Source organism: Nannospalax galili, unplaced genomic scaffold (assembly GCF_000622305.1).
Source record: "Nannospalax galili isolate Female #2095 unplaced genomic scaffold, S.galili_v1.0 scaffold1316, whole genome shotgun sequence".
In the NCBI taxonomy this organism is placed as follows: Eukaryota; Metazoa; Chordata; class Mammalia; order Rodentia; family Spalacidae; genus Nannospalax; species Nannospalax galili.
The window spans coordinates 908,288-927,426 of record NW_008337765.1 but is presented as its reverse complement, the minus strand read 5'-3'; the positions used below and the strand labels follow the sequence as shown (position 1 = coordinate 927,426).

Genomic DNA, 19,139 nt, shown 5'->3' with positions numbered 1-19,139 from the left:
TCCCTTCCTTCCTTCCTTCCTTCCTTCCTTCCTTCCTTCCTTCCTTCCTTCCTCCCTCCCTCCCTCCCTCCCTCCCTCTCCTCCCTTTCTTTTTCCCAATTCTTTAGTGTGGATGAAGGAGGTTAAACCCTGCTTTTACATCTACATTTCAGGAATTGCACCTCTATTTTTGTCTCTAATCACCTATGACACTTTTGATTTTAGTTTTCAGACAAATTTTCATTCCATTTAAAAGGCCGAAAACTAGAACAACCAATGAATTTAATCCCCTTTGTGGAAACTGCAATGGGTTTGCTCAATTTTAAGGTAAGAAAGCCATAAATGATTACATAAGTTAGTGTTTTATTTTTATTACCTAAAGAGAACTTTTGGTTTTCATTTTAATATCTACTTAAAAAATTTTAGAAATATTTATAAACAAAGTAATCTACTTGCACTGTTTGTTATCTGTCATAGCCCAAAAGCAAGGTTGTCAGCACCTTTGAAGACAAAGAAAGTAGTTAAGTTGAAGGGAAAAGCTCTCAGTCTTAAATATTTAAAGAAAACGTTTTTACATCCCTGGTACTACTCATAAGTAAATAATCACGATATATGCTTTGAATTATTACATGTATTGATTAAATGTACATGGAAGATTATTTTGTCACCTTTGTGAATTAAATTTAAATTGTGCTTTTTCTAACAATTGCCTCTTTATCTAGAAATGTCCTGGTTGCTCTGTGTTAACATTATCTGTAATCTCTAGTAGATAGGATTACTGTTTATAAATTCATATACATAAATAATTTGTAGTCTCTTGTTTCAGTTTACCACATTAGAATATAAAATATCCTCTAATACACACTGAAGAAGATTAGCTGGACCAAATCTCAACCACTGAGTGGCCATATTAAACTACCTGCCTTACCAAATCCATAGTCAACTTGTTTGTTCCCCTTGATCACTGGGGCCTTTATATTGTTTTCCAAAATGTCTCTCATTCTACCTGACCTAGGAACAGTCATGTAGCACCCCCTATATGCCCCTTCTCGGAGTTTCTAGCCCTTGTTTTTTTTTAATTTTGTTTTGTCTTCTTCCAACCCAGAGGGCAGGAGAAAGAAATCACTGAAAACAAAGGAAAAAGATAGCTGACCTGTGCTAGCTAGAGAAACTGTGCAGGCAAATGCTTAGAGGAAACTTTGGAGACCCCTGGGACCGTGCAGGAGGGGCTGAGTGCAAATGTTTGGGGGCTGCTTCAAACCTTGTCTCGTGACACAAATAATCACAGAAACTCCTCCAGCCCACCGTAGCACTTTCCGAATGTAATTGAGAGCACATCCCTGAATTGCAAGGAGATGCACACAGTGATTTCATTTTAAAGCAGTGTTTTACCATTTTATTGTTTAATGTACTTAGGAGCTCTTACAGTGCCTGTAATTAATCAACAGTTTCCCCATACTTCCTCATTTCTTCCCCATCCACATGTAGATTAGCAGATCACAGCCCCACGCCTCACAACTCAAGGTTCTGTGTACATCGAACATTACTCATCTGTGCTTTCATTTAGACATGTCAGAGTTGCTTTATTCTCCTGTCGTGGGTGACTTGTTGCATTTTTATTTTCCCCTCCATAGTAGTTGTACGTTTTGTATTGTGTGACTTCAAGCCTGAAACCATTTACTTGATCCTAATGCAAATAATCCAATTAGCTTGATTTTTAAAATTCTTTCCTTCTGTCCTGTGGTTTTATGTTTATTATTTAAGAGTCTCTTTAAGCAAAAACAAATTCTGGAGCAACGTGAATTACTTATAGTATAAGCTAAATGAGTTCACTCAAAATTTCTCTTGAAATTGGTAACCTACACTTAGCATTAGCTATGTAATAAATAGTTATGGCTATATGAACATACTCCATCTTTCAGGGCAAGCACACATGGGAGATTTATCTGGATGACTGTAAATCCCTCGGAGAAGGGTTCAATTTGGGTTGCATTTGTAGGTCTGCTTCAACTAAAATGTGTCAGGGTCTTTCTGGAATTGAATGCATTTTTGTGAGACTTTGTTCTGTTTTCTTTTCCAGGCAGTGTGTGAAGAAACACTAAAGCTCGGGCCTCATGTGGGCCTTTTTCTAGATGCAGTCGTTTTTGGAGGAGAAGATTTTCGGGCCAGCATAGGTGTCAAGATCATTTCTCTCTCTCTCTCTCTCTCTCTCTCTCTCTCTCTGTATAATTTTTTTCTTTACTCCCCTCACAAACTGACATTTACATAACAATGTATATGTACCAGCACTGACAATGGCTTTTCATGACAATAGACAGACCACTACTTCCTGATAATTTAGGGCTCCTCCTGGTCCTGCTTCCAGAATGTGATATGATCACTACTGCTCATTTATAAAATAACTAATAAAAGCCCATTGCAACCTCAGGCATGTTCAAAAATATACAGAGTCTACTTCGCTTTTAATAAACATTTAAACAACCTCACAATGGCTTAAATATTTTGTCATCACATTAGTACGTGGGCAGCCTGGGCCTCTAAACTTAATGGGAAGACACTTTTACATTAGCCTTAATAAATTGTTTTCTACATTATAGTAGACAAATATTTTTTAAAGATAGATTATACGTTTACCTGCTTGTTAAATACTTCCTGAGGCTCTACTGGTGTTCACCCATGTTCTCTACCCCTTGAACTCTTAACCTCCGTGTTTCTATGGCTAATGCCTGAAGGGTGTTTTCAGAATCATGTCCCAGAGATCTGGGGACAGTTTTTCCTGAGTAGTGGATATCGTGGACTAAGTATAAACAGAGGAGGGAAAAATAGAATTTATTTTAATACAAGTCTTCTCAGGAAACTTTTGTGTGTCCCACAGTTCAGTGGACTATAAAGGCAGATAGGAACTTTCCACCTCTCCCCAAAGAAGGGCCTTGCCCTTTCCCCAAGCCCTCCAACCTAACCCTGGAGCTTAGGACCTTAGTGAGGATCAAGCATTGCACAAGTATGACAAGATCAGCAAACTCCATTCTGCCTGCAGCCTAAGAAATGAGCCATCTCCCCGCATAGCTTCCTGGACTGTTTTCTTTGGACTGACACTTTCTAAGCCATAACACAAAGGAAAAAAATCTATCTGGAATCGGTGCGGCCCTAATGCCATCTCCTGAAATGGAGGAGGGGCCTTTTCTTGATGCATGTACAAGTGATTATGTAGAAAAATGTCTTGCCAGTGAAACAGACCCGTGTGAGTTCAATTGCTCCGGGTCTTCCCGTGTGTCTGAGTTATCACTTTGCTGAGAAGCAGTTCCTTGGGAAACACACGTCTTTATAAACTGGGTTTCTATAATAAATGCCCGGGCTTGGTTTCTAAAGCTAAAGACTCCTTTTTCTGTGCATATCCTATTTCTAGGAGCAACAAGTAGGCCAGAGACCCAAGACATTCTCTACGCCCGACAGAAGATTGTTGTTATAGCAAAGGCCTTTGGCCTGCAAGCCATAGACCTGGTGTACATCGACTTCCGGGATGCTGATGGGCTTCTCAGACAGTCGAGAGAAGCAGCCGCCATGGGCTTCACCGGTACAGTCCCTGGTGCTATCTTAGAAGGCAGCGTGTAGATTAGCAGGCATTCCAGAAACTAGAATTTAACCAGAAATTGTATTTTTCGTGTCTTAAATATCTCATCTTCTTACCCCGCTATCTGCAGCATGAAAGGGCCACCTGTGCAGGCAAATCAAAATGCAGACCCCCTTACTGTATTTTCTCCTCGTGTTTGTTACCATTTTCCCTCTGTCTTATTAATAGTTTTGGCGAATTCCAGGCAAGGGAGGGGGCTTATTACAGAAGTGTCTTTAAGTGAATAATTACAAGAATTTGGACTGATGAATAGAAGAAATTTTTCCTAAAATAGATTATTTCTTTTTTAAAACAATTGATGATATTGCCTGTGACTTGATTTTTACCCATAACTTTTTTTTTTTTTTTTAATTCTTCAGCCACTTCAAGGCCCTCCTTCTTCCTGTACCGTCCAATAAGTGTATGCATACCTGGCGACACCTACGGGTATCGACTGGCACTGGGGTCAGTGGGCACTCTCAGTCTCATGTGGTACAGGGAAGCAGCTGACAACCAGCATTGTGTTCCTTGCTCCTGTCCCCATGAGTCCAGGGACCAACTGAAAATCATATTTTTGCAACAAAAATCTATATTTTCAAACCATAATAGACTCTTATTCATAAATAACTCTGTGCAGTTACATATGTACACTCCCAAATGCGCCACACACACACACACACACACACACACACACACACACGCACACGAGGCAGCTGTGGGATAAAGCACCACATTCTTTCATTCTTGTTTATTCTTGGATGAAAGTTCTAAGATTAACACTAGAAATACACCCAATCAGAAGAAAAAATACAAGCATCTGTTATTCATCCCTTTTATAAATATTTTGATATTATATCTAGTTAGGATTTAACTGAAAGTTTCATAATGTGCCTTGAAATGTAAAATCTATCTTATTGGAGGGTGATTTAATCTAAAAAAAAAATGGAAAGACTTAAAAGAGAATATTATAGTTGTTAGAATTAAATAAGCCTGACATTTGATTTTGTATTTAATAGAACACTTAAATAAATACAAAACCCTAATTTTAAAAAGTTAAAATATAATCTCTTATCCAGACATATTTTTCAATTATCTGAACTATTATTAAATAATCGCTCCCCAAATTAAATGGTGTCTAAGAAAGAAAGGAATTCCCCATCAATGCTTCGGGTATGCCTGTCCTTGCCTCCAGCAGGTGGTTAGGATGTTGCCCAAGTGGAAAAGTTGGAGGAAAAACCCCATGAAATTTATCTAATAGACCTTGATGTCGTTGGCCTAAAATATGTGGCACTGGCTGCCAGGCAGCCAGATGTTGCTCTAAAATGAGAACTAATTCAATAGAAAAGAGAGAGCCCTGGCTTCAGCCACCAGCCCTTGGTCTTCTTAGGGTTTTTTTTTCCCCCCCAGTTTCCTCTGGGGCTCAAAGGTTTCTCCGAGATCAGGACTGAATTAAATCAGTCCCCAATTCAATCTCAGAACACAAGCTATTTCAAATCCGGTTTAAATTTCTAGACTGTGCCCAACTCAGCACGAAGAACTTGTGGGCCTGGCACTATTGTTTCTGCCCAACGGGGAGCATTAGATCACAGAAAGATGGAGGCAGGCGATTGGGGAGGCACTGAGGGCACAGTGCCCATTGTCCATCCAAGTGAATGAGGCTGTAAGCTGAGGCCACGCTCCATACATATTTCTTGATTTTTAGAGAGGGCATTGTGGTCCAGCTATATTTCTATATGTAATAAAAGGTAATCAAAAGATGAGATTATGGATAGTCATTTTTTTAAATGTGTGCTCTTACTATTTTATGACACTCATTCTTTATGAGAACTAATTTTTTGAAATTTAATCACCATATCTTGGGCCTTGAACAAGAAAGGGAAAGGGGGAAGGAAAGAGACAGGGTTGTGCCTAACTGTACAATCTTTATCTGAAGCGGGTGGTCAAAGGGCTTAAAACCCAACAGAAGCATCGTGTTATCCATGATGCTGGGTGAGGATTGTCTGTACTTTAAAAATTTATGTTTAAATATATACATATACATATTTCTAATGAGTTGTAGGTTTTAAAAAGTTAGCATCACACCATTACTACGTGGGGCACCAACTCATGTTGATGGATTTAAAATCGATCTATTGGCTGTATATATAGCCATTAACTTTAGGATTTTTTAAATAATAGAAAGACACCCAAGCTGAATGTGGGAGAAAGCTTTGCCAGCTGTCTTAGTCATCATAGCCACTATGAAGCTGAGAAGAAAGAGGATAAATTAGATGAAATACAGGTTTCCTAATTTTTTTTTGCAGTCTTTTATAGAAAGCGAAAATGATACCATCATACAGTTACCTAAAAGACTTGACAGGTATTGATTTAAAGCAAGATATATCAAGTGGTACTGTAAAAAGGATTTCATGGTCATAAATTTTAATGTCGTCTGATTTTGCACCCCCTCGGTAACTTGTCAATAACAACTCTTCTGGATAAAATATTTGCTTCATTCCCACATGGCATTAAAGCCTGTTATACAGTCATTGCAGTATACATGGTAAAGAACTCAGGTGAGATTACACATAGATTTTTAAAACCTAACATATACCTTAAGAGCCTCTGACTGAAACAAAGGTGCTTCAGACCTATCGGAGACATCACAGAATTCCAATTAGTTGTGTTTGCTCCTCAACTTATAGTGCCTGTCCTGAGAAGTTCCTGTGAAATCTGCCTTGTTGTACATCAACGTAAATTATGTACATAAATTATGAAATTCAGGATTAACAGTGAGAAGTGACTACCGAGCACCGACAACCTTTTAAAATAATATTGTACCAACCCTTAGATTAGCTAAATATATATGATCGATAACTACTATTGAAAAGAATTTTCATTGTAACTCATTTTGCTTCCAGAAATTAGTCTTCAAATATTTTGAAGCCCTTTACTTACATAGGTCTGTAATATTTTCCCACTATGTAGACAGATAAGAATGAAATAAGACCATAAGGGCATTTTAATTATGCCAGGGTTTAAAAAATGCATTGTTTTACGTATCCACTTAAATTTCTTCTCTTGAAACCCTAACACAAAACCTTTTAAAAATTATTTTTACAAACATCGTTCCTTTTTCTACTCAACAGAATAACAACAATAATAGAAACTGGCATTTTATAAAACATTTAGATGTCATTTTTAGTGGCAAATGTTAAAGCAAGTATTTCAGAAGCAAGCAAATTGACACAGCAACAAATGTATTTAGGAGAGTAAATAGCTATTAAATATACATCATCTTTAGAGAGTCAATTTATGTCCATAACTTTATTATATAATAAAACATAATCTCATCATTATTATGACATTAAATTATATTGCATTTTATTAAGACCTGATTAAATTCCATACTTCCCTGATATTAAATTGTTTATGATTTCAAAACTCCTTTGACTCCTATATGTGTGTGTGTGTGTGTGTGTGTTTGTGTATGATGTTTTCATTTAAGAATCCTTAAACTTCAAAAAGGATCACAAAGATTTTTGAAGGTGTTTCTGCTTAGATGATATTTCTTGTAATTAGTATAACGTGCTAGAAAAGAAGATATGGCCAGCTTTCAGAGATAAGCAGCAAGGGAAAATACGGATATATTTTTGGATAAAGAAATTTTGTTATATTTTTATTTTTAAAGAATTTAAGTAGAATACTCTAGAAGGCACAGTATTCAAATCTGCCTTTTATTTCACAATCCTAGAAACAGTGTTTTCACTGAAATAGATGCATGCTAGAAGTGACATGCTCAAAAAGAAAATTAAATATAGCATTGTAAGGCAGTATTCGGTATCAACATGATCCTAACATCTGTTTCTATTAGCTTGATGCAAATGGACATGTCAGTTCTGAAAGAACTCAGACATTGCCTGATCCTACCAAATAAGCAAAGACAACTTAGAAATTTTAAAGTTCTCATTTAATTTTATTCTACCTTCTGTTAAAAACAATAATTTGCAGATATTATCCTCTCAAGTTCCTAGCAAAGGAGTTATTCAACAAGCCGCCTCCTCATTCACCCACCTGTAACTAAAAGAAAATAAGAGATTATCTCTTCTGAGCGGCACTTCTATAGAGTCTAAAACACAGCCACTTCCACTGTTGTGTTCATTCTTAACGTGGTGTTCTGGAAAAGCCTGTCTGATTGTGGCTTTTATTTTGTACTGCTTTGTTTCTTAAAAATAAAAAAAGCTCTAAGCTAATTTTTTAGTATCTAGTCTGCGAGGGAAGCAGAGGCATTCTTCAGTGGGCATAGTTCATTTGTACATGTGTCTGTTGTACAAATCTTTCATGTGTTTACTGTCTTCGCAGGTAAGCAGGTGATCCACCCTAACCAAATTGCAGTGGTCCAAGAGCAATTTACTCCCACTCCAGAAAAGATTCAGTGGGCCGAAGAACTGATTGCCGCCTTTAAGCAGCATCAGCAGTTAGGAAAGGTAAATGTAATATCTACGCCTTCAAAAAATGCTGTGGGGGGAGGATGAAAAAAAAAAAAACCTGTTCAAATGGCTTGAGGAAAACTCATTTTATTTGGTGGTAAGGAGAGTGGAAATAAGATTTATTCGTGAGAAAATTGCTGAAGGCAGATGTGCCTTACCCTTTCCTAAATATCTCACCAATTGAGTCTCTTCTTTGACTTTATTATTATTTTTTTGTCATGAGATATATTGGCAGCCTTAGAGAAAATAAAAGTCTCTTTAACTACCTTATATGAAAATAATTTCAGATCAAAGTGAGAACAAGTTGCAATGAAATAAACACAGTTTGACCAAATGGTTCTTGTGGAGAAAAGAAATAAATTTCAAGTTATTTTCATTCAGGGGAGGAGGGCACAGGGAGAAAAAGTACAAACATCTTTCAGGTTTACTCATTTAAGAGTGGGAGGTTGTATATGTATTTGTACTGATTTCTGGACCTGAGTCTTGGAAAGAATGGGAGGCAAATTAACACTGGAGTATGGTTGTTCTAATTTAGTGCATCACTGAGCCTCGCGTTTCCTGCTCTGTGGGTTTCTGCTATGTAAATATTGCAGTGGTAATGCGCAATCTGTCTCCACTTTGTGCCAGTAACACTTAAATTAGGTGTCGCCTGAAGGAAGAGTTTAGGCTAGCTGCAGTATTGTCAGTTAATTATCTTAAAGGTTATTTGCAATAATACTGTTTGCCTCTTTTTAAGAGGAGAGGAGAGAAAGTTGCATTTACAAATCTATCCTGGAGGTCATCTCTAAACTCAGCCTGTGACATCCATAAGGAATGAAGTCATCACATGTACAATGCAGAATGATTTGAATATTGAAAAATTATCAAGGCCCTAAATGTTAAATGGTTTCCCTTGTGTAAAAAAATAAATTTTAAAATGGCAGAGAAGAAGTAAAACTGGTTTTGAGTGGTGGACACTGTGAGAAATGTCCTTTGCACATTCACTGAAGGCAAACACATATGAAAATCCCAGGGCTTGTGAACGAGTAACAATTTTAGATGGGTCATTCCCTATGGGTGTCAGCCTTCAACTCTGACCATGCATACATCCTCTTTTTCTCCCTCTCTTCCTTTCCTTCCTTCCCTCATGTCGTCCCCCCCGAACCGCTCCCCCCCCCAAGGCAGAACATGTTACATTGGAAACATCCAGTTTGGACATACACCGGTTTTATGATACATCACATCCTTTCATCTCATATCAGCAGTGGCCTACAGGATAACAATGCATTTCATAGAAAACAATTTTAGATTGAAATTGTGTTTTATGTTCTTTTCTATAACCCCCCCCAACCCAAAATGAAGATCCCATGAATAAACATATATACCTAGAGAGAAGAGCTGTGGACTCTTTCATGCACATATGCAAACAACTCCATCCACCCCCACCTCATACACCTGGCTACACACACACACACACACACACACACACACACACACACACACATATCCCATGCCCTTTCCCTCAGTTCTGCCCTATGCCAGCTGAGGATGTGCAAACAGTTCTTACTAAGATAGGAAACTGAGGCAGCATGTGCTCCCTTATGATGACAAGCAGAGTTCCAATGTGGGCTGGTACAGCCTCCATGAACCACCTACACAGTTTCACATTGGACCCCCCCCCATTGGAGGCAGATACATTTTAAGCAGATGGGGTCTGATAGAGGTTACCCTAAATTTCACCACCACCCCCCAAACAAAAGTCAGACCAGAAACCTTCTTTCCCTGGCGTTTAGGTTCTAGAATAAAGATGATGAGTCCTCTTTTTTGTTGTATCTTGAAAATATTATTCCTATGGGAAATTGCCCAGGCCTTTATAATGGCAATGTAAATGTTAAATTCTGAGCTGGTTTGTTTGTTTATTTGTTTGTTTTTGTCCAAAGAAGAAGTGCCCTCTTATTGAGGTATAATTAGGGTATAAGCTTTCACAACAGTGTGGCAGGCCAGCTTTTCTTAACACAGAACCATAGAAATTGGAGCACAGGGGACTGGCTACCCATTAGGTCACTTCTTCCCTGCCCAGTTCGTGGAGGTTTGCGAATTCTCGGGTGCTTTTTGTCCGGTGAGGTTTAAATGATTCAAGTAATGGAGCTTCCAGTAGAGACATATGGTTATTTTATCCAGTTAGCATTTTTTTTTTTTCTTTTTCACTGTGCCTATAAACTGGCTGGCCACAAAAAATGGGAATGCAAGTAGGTAACTCAGGGTCTTGAAGGGTTCTAGGGGTTTAAATAGTGTGAGTTCTGTTTGCAGAGATTTTGTACAAATAAGTGCTTAGTTGTAGGAAGTTTCACCTCCCACAACCATCTAATCTGTCTTAGTTCTAATGGGAATCACTTATGAAAACAGGAACCCCCGGATATTTTGTCCAAAGCACAGATGACTCCCAAGGATGGGAAATGGATGCATTGTGTCTTAAATTTCCCTGAGGCCTTATCCCTCTCCTCTGATAAAACTTTCATTTAGCTAATTTCATTAGGTAGAAATGACTCAAGATTGCAATATGATGTAGCTTTTCTTTTCTCTCATTTCCCCCTCTCCATTCTTAAATTATAAGCATGGCTGAAGTTTGTAGTTAATACTGGGTCCTTTATGTTTACTAAAATAATAATAATTATGAAAGTCCTACTTTTTTCTTCCTGTCTCTCTTAATGACAAAAATCCCAGGGTACTGGGGCTCAGTCTTTGATGTCACAATGTCTTCTTTTATTTTAGTTGGAAATTCTGTTGAAGTCTATTGCCCTTAGTATGAGATCACGTGAAAAGCAATTGACATTAGAAAAATAATGATATTCAACCTGTAACCTCTATGACTGTTTGGCAGGTACTTGTAGTTGCGTTGTTTCTGGAAACTCAAAAGATACATTCAGGCTAACCAGTTTTGCCTGGCCCAGTCTTCCCCTTTAATAAGAATGGAAATAATAGCCTGAAATTAGAACACTTAGGATCACTTCTCTTACTAAAATCTGTTAGAAGAAGTTCATCCAACATGATCTCTATTCTTATTTTTAACTCCTGGAAAGTAAAAATATTTTAAAATTTAACTGACATCAGTAGCAAGGTGTTTACCCACAGTATTAACCAAATTGATCTCTCTGTCCTTCCAGAAAAATGTATTTTGAGATACAACCTGCATATCTTTAGTTTTTTTAGCTTCAACTTACTTGGTGAAATATTTTAGCTGAGATAAATCATTTTCATGTGATTTGCTTTAAATGTATAAAGGATTTTCTTAAAAATTATCCATTTATATCATTTTTTTCATAATCATGTTATTGCAATATGTCTGAAAATTCTCCATTAAGAACTGGACTTAGTACAGTTTTAATGAAGAGATATAACTTTAATAGTTCTCTTTTTAATCCACTAAGAATTTTACATAATGTGAAAATGGGGTAATTAAAATGGAAGCATTTCAAATAATTAGTTACTATTGATGTCAATAGAAACTGTAATTTATACAGAAGTACATATCACATATACATTAACACAATATCTAAAAGTATATTTGATATGGCATATTTTTCATACCTGTCCTATGACTTTAGTGCTAAATTTTTTCTCTCATTTGTCATTTATTAGGCAAAAATGACAGCTAAAGGAAACAGTCCATTTTTTTTAAAAAAGGCACTAATCAAAGGAAATCTCAAGATAAGAATTATCTTTTTCCAAATGGAGGCTCTAACAGAAAATATATGAAGGAACAGAAAATATATATGTATATATATAATATCTGATAGTTTTTGAAGATATTTTGTTAGAATATACAGGTTCTTGCGTATCAGCTACAAGCATGGTTTTGCTTTGTAACTGCTGTAAGTGTGTTACTTAGGTGTAGAAGGGTTGTCTTTTAACTTTTTTAGTATTTTCATCCATGACATGGCTTCACATGCTGGCTAAAGACCAAGGGAGCAGGGGAACATTCATCTTCAAAGTCTAGGTTCCATTAACAATTATGAAGGTCAAAGACAAGGTCCCCTCATGACATAACAACTGTCAATATCACGGGTAACTGAGGCATCTCACTCACAAAAGAACAACAGTGCAGATTAATGAGTTAACATTAATAAGCACTTCCACATTGGAACATCAACTACAAATATATCTTTTATTAAAGAAAGAAACAGAAAGAGTTGTTTCCTTACATAAATCTTTTCATCTCAAAAATTGCAAGCGGGACTAAATTGCCCCCTTCAAGATAAATGATTTCCATAGGTATCTGATTATGGCTCCCACACCTTTTCTTTATGTTTCTAAACGCAGGGCTTTACAAAAGAAACACTGTTTAGTCCAGATGGCTCTCTTGAAGGCTCCCTGAGAGAACTCAGGAGAAATCTCTCTAGCCAAAAATATTGTTTCCGCTTATTCAAGTGCCAGAAATCCCCACTGCCACCCTTTCATGCAGATCAAATAAACCATCTAAAGATTTGGTTGTTGTCTTTGTCAACTGAAAGGGTTGATTCCACTAATAGATGACAGTGTGTCTTCCACAGCCACCCACCCCACCACCCACAGCTCCCCCTTTATTTCTGAGCAGGAATACTCCAGCTAGTACCCAGTGAGTCTGGGTGAAAATGAAAGATGAAGGGGCAGAAATCTACTTTTGAGATTCTTGGTAATTGCTTTTTCTCCTTTATGTCTCTGTTCATTTAGTATTTTCAGAGCTATATGCCATAATATTAACTTTTAAAAGTCCAGTTCTTAGGAAAGCTAAGTGTGCCAATGATGACTTTCTGATTGATTTGATTCATACCAAATTGCAATTTTTTTTTAACAGCAACAACAAAAATTACAGGGCAGTGAAATTCCCGCACTGGTCATGTATTAGTCTCTTGTTTTTAGATGCAAATGGCCTAGCTAGCATTAAGGGATAAAAGGGTTTGTTTGTTTGTATAGGTTAAGTCTAATATTTGCTTCATCCTTAATTTGAAACCCATTCTTAAGGATATTATAATCAGAGTATTTTTACTCCAGATTTATATTTTTTTAAGGGTTACTTTCCCATATATTTATTTTTAAATGTCATTCTTGTAGCTAGATAAACCGCCCCCCCCAATTTTCTAATCAGAAAATTGCACCCAAAAAAGATTTTCCAAGTCCAAGGGGTTATAAAGCTATGATTACATAAATAAATATAAGAACATTTATATGTGACCATATAAATAAATATGTGAACATAGCACAAATGTAGTTTCTGTTGGGCAGCAATAAATATTCATACTGATAGACTAGATTGATTTTTAAAATATTTTTGTATGTGTGGTGTATGCATGTTTCTTGTGTTGTGGGCACACTTGCGTGTGCATGTGTGGAAGCCAGAGGTCAACATCAGATGTCTGCTCCTCTCTCTATATATATTACTTTTTGAGACAATGTCTCACTGAGCCTGGAGTTTGCTAGACAGGAGTTTTGGCTAGACTAGCTGACCAGCACCCCCACCCACCACCGCAATCCTCCCACTTCCCAGCACTGGGGATAGACACACAGCACAGCACACAAAGCCTTGCTTTTACACAAGTATTAAGGACCCGAACTCAGGTCTTTGTGCTGGTGCAGCAAGAGCTGACTTTACTCACTGAGCCATCTCCTCAGCCGAGGATAGAATGTCCGAAGTATTCCCGTTATCAAGATGTGAATGTGGGTAGTTCAGATTTACACACGCACACATACACAAACACATACATGTTTTTGAGCACGAGCAGAAACCAGCAAGGAAGGAAAGAAGAGTTTCCATATGCCCATCCCTTCTCCCCACACTGTCCATCCCCACCCTCAGTGTGTAGCTCCGTCCTTCCCAGTCCTGCCTGTCCTTGTCCATCTACTCTGCCCCAGGAAGGCCTCTTGATAGGCTCTGTTCACTGTAAGCCCCACGCCACACTCCTATTATGATCCCTTCAACTGCCCCAAGTTTATTGGAAACTGTCAGAGTAAACAACTGGAGAAACCTTAGCAATGAAAGACCATGTAGCCCAAAGCTTAGTTTCCTCCCAGTCCCAGGATCTGCACCTACAGTCATACCCCCAGTTCTCCCTGTGGCAGCGCATACACAGCCTGGCTGTCACTGTGTCCCACAGCAAGGTGCACATGGCAGGCCAGGAAAGGACCAGTGCACCCCTCATTTGGTTCTTACTGTGTGCTGTGTTCACTCTTCCTTTTCTTCATGTCTTTCTGTCTCCCCACACCCTGGTCACACCCCACCAGCAGCCCTTGCCTTTTCTTCTTTAACTGATTATAGTAGAGAAGTTTGGGGATTCTTTGAACTTTTGGTGAGTTTTTTTTTTTTTTTTTTTTTTAAGACTTAAAAATATATTCTTGCTGGGTGTGGTGGCACACACCTATAGTCCCAGCACTTAGGAGGCAGAGGCAGGTGGATCTCTGTGAGTTTCTGTGAATTCAAGGCCAGCCTGGTCTATATAGTTCCAGGCCAGCTTGGGCTACAGGGACACCCTGTCTCAAAAAGACCAAAATAATAATAATAATAATAATAATAACAATAATATATACTTAAAATTATTTTTATTTTTATGAGTATATTGCCTGCATGTATGTAAGTGCATCCATGTTGTGCCATGCCCATGGAGGTGAAAAGAAGAGGTTGGATCACTTGGAGCTGGAATTATGGACAGTTGTTAGCTGCCATGTGGGTGCTGGGATTTGAACTCAGGTCCTGTGCAAGAGCAGTCAGTGCTCTTAACCACTGAGTCATCTCTCCAGCCCCCACTTAAGATTTGTTTTTAATTATGTGTATGTGGGATGGGGGTATGTACACATGAGTACAGTATCTGTGGAGGCCAGAGGGGTCAGATCTCCTGGAATTGGAGTTACAGGCAGTTGAGAGGTGCCTGACAGGAGTCCTGGGAGCTAAACTCAGGACCTCTGCAAGAGCAGTAAGCACTCTTGACTACTGAGTCATCTCTCCAGCCCCAATTTTTGTTTTTTTTGGGTTTCTTGTTTGTTTTGAGACAGGGTCTCCTAGGTAGCACTGACTGGTCTGGAACTCCCTATGTAGACCAGGTTGGCCTAAAACTCACAGAGATATACCTGCCTCTGCCTCCAGGCATGCACCACCATGACTTTTTTTTTTTTTTTCTTGCTTGATTTTTGGAATTGTATCATTCTTATTTACACAAAAAGCAAGAAAATGATATTTTATGTTATTAAAAATATGTCAAACATTTCTAGAATTCCCTATTTTCTTCCCCTTTAGTGGGCCTTGATGGGAAAAAATCATGGAACAATTTTTCTCTGCTATCCTAAAGAACAAGGAATTCTCCCCACTGTCTTATATGTTTCCCTATTGTAGTCTACCATTGTGGAAAGAAATGTATGCATGAAACACATTTAGTAAATACTATTGAGCTAACTGATTTACAGATTTCTGACAATGCTGAAAAGAATTATTTTTTATTTTTATTTTTATTTGGAGACAAGATTTTTCTCTGTAGCTCTGATTGGCCTAGAAATTACTATTTAGACCAGGCTGGGTTCAAACTCATAGTCATTTCCCAAATTCTGCCTTCTGAGGGCTGGGATTACAAGTGTGTGCCACACGCCCATCATTTATCAGTATGTGTGATACTGACTTTTGCTGCCCTCTAAAAAGATTAAAAGAAATGTTTTCATCTTCAAAAATTTCATCAGCGTTTTACTAATCTTATATTCTTTTTAGTTTATATTAGCCCATTTATATCTGCTTTCAAAAAATAATAAACCTAGAAGTTTAGCATTGTTGGTCTTAGCTATTCATTGCAATAATGTGGAATTTACTCTCTGGTTTTCCCTTTAGTAATTGTAGCTTATATTTGACATGAAATAATGTTGATTCATTTCTTTGCTTGGTTGGTTGGATGATTTGTGACAGGGTCGCGTATATACTGGCTGGCTTTCCACTTACTACACAGCTGAAGATGGCCTTGAATTTATAATCCTTCTACCTCCACCCCAGAGTGCTGGGATTACAGGTGTGTGTCCCACTCCTGGTTTTCCATGGTGCTGGGAACTGAACCCAGGGTTTTCTGTATGCTATGTAAGTACTCTGAGCTATATCTGCAGCCCAACCTGAAGTATTTTAAATAAAAAAGTTTAAGCATTTGGCCAATTATATGTTTATCTAACTTAAATTATTATTTTAATATTTTTTTATTTTTATTTTACGTGTATGAGTGTATTACCTACCTATGTGTAAGTGTACCCATATTATGCAATTACCACGGAGGTCAGAAGATGGCATCAAATCCCATTGAACGGTTTTTAGCTGCCTTGTGGGTGTTGGCACTCAAACCTGGGTCCTCTCCAAGAGCAGCCAGTGCTCTTAAACACTGAGCCGTCTCTCCAGCCCCCTAAATTATTTTTAATTAAATAAGATACCTAATTTCAAAAAGAAATCTGAAGGCTGGGTGTGTAGCTCAGTCCCATGATATTTATCTAGGATTCATTCCTTCCAAAAACAAAAGGAAGGAAAAGAGGGAGGGAGGGAAAAAGAGATCAGACATGAATGTGATGGTTGCCCAATACTATGTAATTACTAGAACATCAGCAAATTGTACACTGACAGTGGGTGAGTTTTATGCTATGTAAATCATACCTTAATACAGCCATTTTCTAAAAGCCTGGGACAATGGAGCACAAAATTCAAACTCGTAGCAAATTTAGAAATGCCTTTAGAGTTCAGTACTCTTGGAAATCCATTTGTTCTTATCTTAGCAAATAGCTGTCTAGCCAACTTGGTCTTTCTAGGTATCCTTATCAAAAGTCATTTAAAATAAAGGCTTATCTATTCCTGTCTGATCATTTTCATGAATACCATTTCCAGATAAATCTTTATGTTTCAGAGACCTTGGGAACAGTTTTTAAAACAGAAGGTTTGTTGGTTTCCCCTGGGATTTGTAAGGTAAAGCTGACTCTGGTCCATCTGTATATGACTGGTAACTGATCACAAATCAAGACAGTTGACTCAGTTCACTTCATCGGTTCTCCTCCTGTTTAGTTGCCTCAGCCTTTCCAGCCTGGCTTCTGAAACCCACCTTCCAGAATTTCTACTTCACCCCTGACTTTCTAAAATTTTCAGTAAAGTTCTCTTGAATTAGTCTTGCCAAGTAGGCCATGTAGATTTTTTTTGTTTTCTGCATAGAGTAAGAACCAGATTTTATGCATCCTCTTTTATATGTTGCTGAGCCTTTAATTCCAGCCCTTGAGAGGCAGAGGCAGGTGGACCTTTCTGAGATCAAGGCCAGCCTGGTCTACATAGCAAGTTTCAGGCCACCTGGAGCTACAGGAAGACCCTGCCTCAGAACAAACAAACAAAAATGGAGCTAAATGTCAGCATTGCCTTTTCATCCCACACCCATCCCCTTTCCACATTTCAGGAATTTACTCCGTTTTTGATAAACACATCTGGCTATTTGTCTTTGAGACATCTGTTCCTTTTCCTGTCCATCATCTGCTGCAAAACTCAGTCCCTCATCACAGTACCTCCTCCTACAGGGTAAACCAGTTTCCCGATTTCTGATTACAGCCATTTGATGAGTGTCTTCTCAGGCTAGTAGTCCGAGTCTCTCAATTCTTTTTAATCTATTTGTTTTCCAACTGATGCTTGTCAAATATCCAGCACTCTTGAGTCTAGTTTCTTTTTTTTTTTAATATTTATTATTTTTATTTAATGTATATGCATGTATTGCCTGCATGTAGGTAAGTGCACCCATGTCATCCAATGCCCTCAGAGGTCCAAAGAGGCTGCCGGATTCCCTGGGACTGGAGTTACGGACAGTTATTAGCTGCATGTGGGTGCTGGGATTCGAACCAGGGTATTCTGCAAGAACAGTTAGTGTTCTTAACTGCTGAGCCATTTCTCCAGCCCCTTGAGTCTAGTTTCTTAAAGAGACAGCTACGTTTATGATTTGTGAGAGTTTAGTGGGAAGTTTTGGCATGTGTCTGCCTTTACTCATATTTGCAATGTGAATATGTCTCAAACTGTTAAGTTCTTAAAGCTACTTTGAAATCCAATCCTGTTATGTCTGATGCTCTGCTCCTCAGTGGATTTTCTATGACAAATGGGAGTAAGTGTCTTTGGCTGGGCTGGCAAGATAGCTCAGAGGGTAAAGTTGCCTGTTGCTAAATCTGACAACCTGAGTTTGATCCCTGGGCCCTACCTAGTGACAGGAGAGAGCTGACGCTTGCAAAATTTCCTCTGACCTCCACATGTGCACCATGCATGTGCCCCGGCCCACCCAATACAAATAACAGCATATATAAATATATACTATAGCTAACAATGACTGCAATGTGAACAGCAAGAGATAGCCATAATCACCATGGCTGTGGCCCTGGTGGTAGCAATAGCTGTCAGAGTAGAGGCTCTAGTATTGGCAGTGGTGGAGACAACAGTTACCTGTCATAGCACAGGTGACAGAGGGACCAGTGTTGTGCAGTAAGGGCTCTCATCAACCTAGAACCTGTAAGGCCATTGCATGCTTTCTTAAATCCTCACAACAGAGGCAAAGGACTAGGCATCTGTGAATTCGAGCACAAGTGTGGCTGAGCCCAAACCTCTGCAGCAATGGGCCTCCAAGAGTAAAACCCAGAAAAGCAAGAACTTTCCTCCCTGTGAGTGTTTGTAAACTTTCATCACAGCTGCGGGGTACCAAATGAATACCACCTCATAGGACACTCACTCTGGAAAGTATCCTCCTCTGAGGAAACGTCACAGAGGGGCTGTGTGGAGTGAGCAGATGGTCCCGCTATCCTCTCAGGCCATGCCAGACAGGCAACTAGCGATGCATAGGGACCAGACAAAGGCTTCCATTCTGTGCCGCATTAAGGGTTCTGTTCTGTGAGTTTTGAAGGCCATGGAGCTGAGGAAAGGTCTGGGGACCTATGGAAGGGATTGGTGGGTCTTCTTCAAGTTTCAACTTGGAAAACTGACCTTGCTGCCCAAGGTGGCAGATCCCCACTTTCTGTAGCCTCTCAGAGCCTGGCTTTGAGGCAGGGGCTGAAGGCCCTTCCTGACTCCAGTCAGGTGCAAAGCCTGTTACGTTCTTTTTTTTTTT

General features: G+C 38.7%; 1 protein-coding gene across 1 annotated transcript in view; it reads left to right on the top strand.

The window, feature by feature from the left end:
* The window catches only part of Clybl (citrate lyase beta like), a 257,037-nt gene that overhangs the window by 227,049 nt on the left and 10,849 nt on the right, over positions 1-19,139 (top strand). The window contains exons 4-7 of the mRNA XM_008832726.3: positions 205-306; positions 2,060-2,153; positions 3,386-3,553; positions 7,931-8,055. Coding sequence (XP_008830948.1) covers positions 205-306; positions 2,060-2,153; positions 3,386-3,553; positions 7,931-8,055 — 489 coding nt within the window. The remainder of the gene's footprint in view (positions 1-204; positions 307-2,059; positions 2,154-3,385; positions 3,554-7,930; positions 8,056-19,139) is intronic.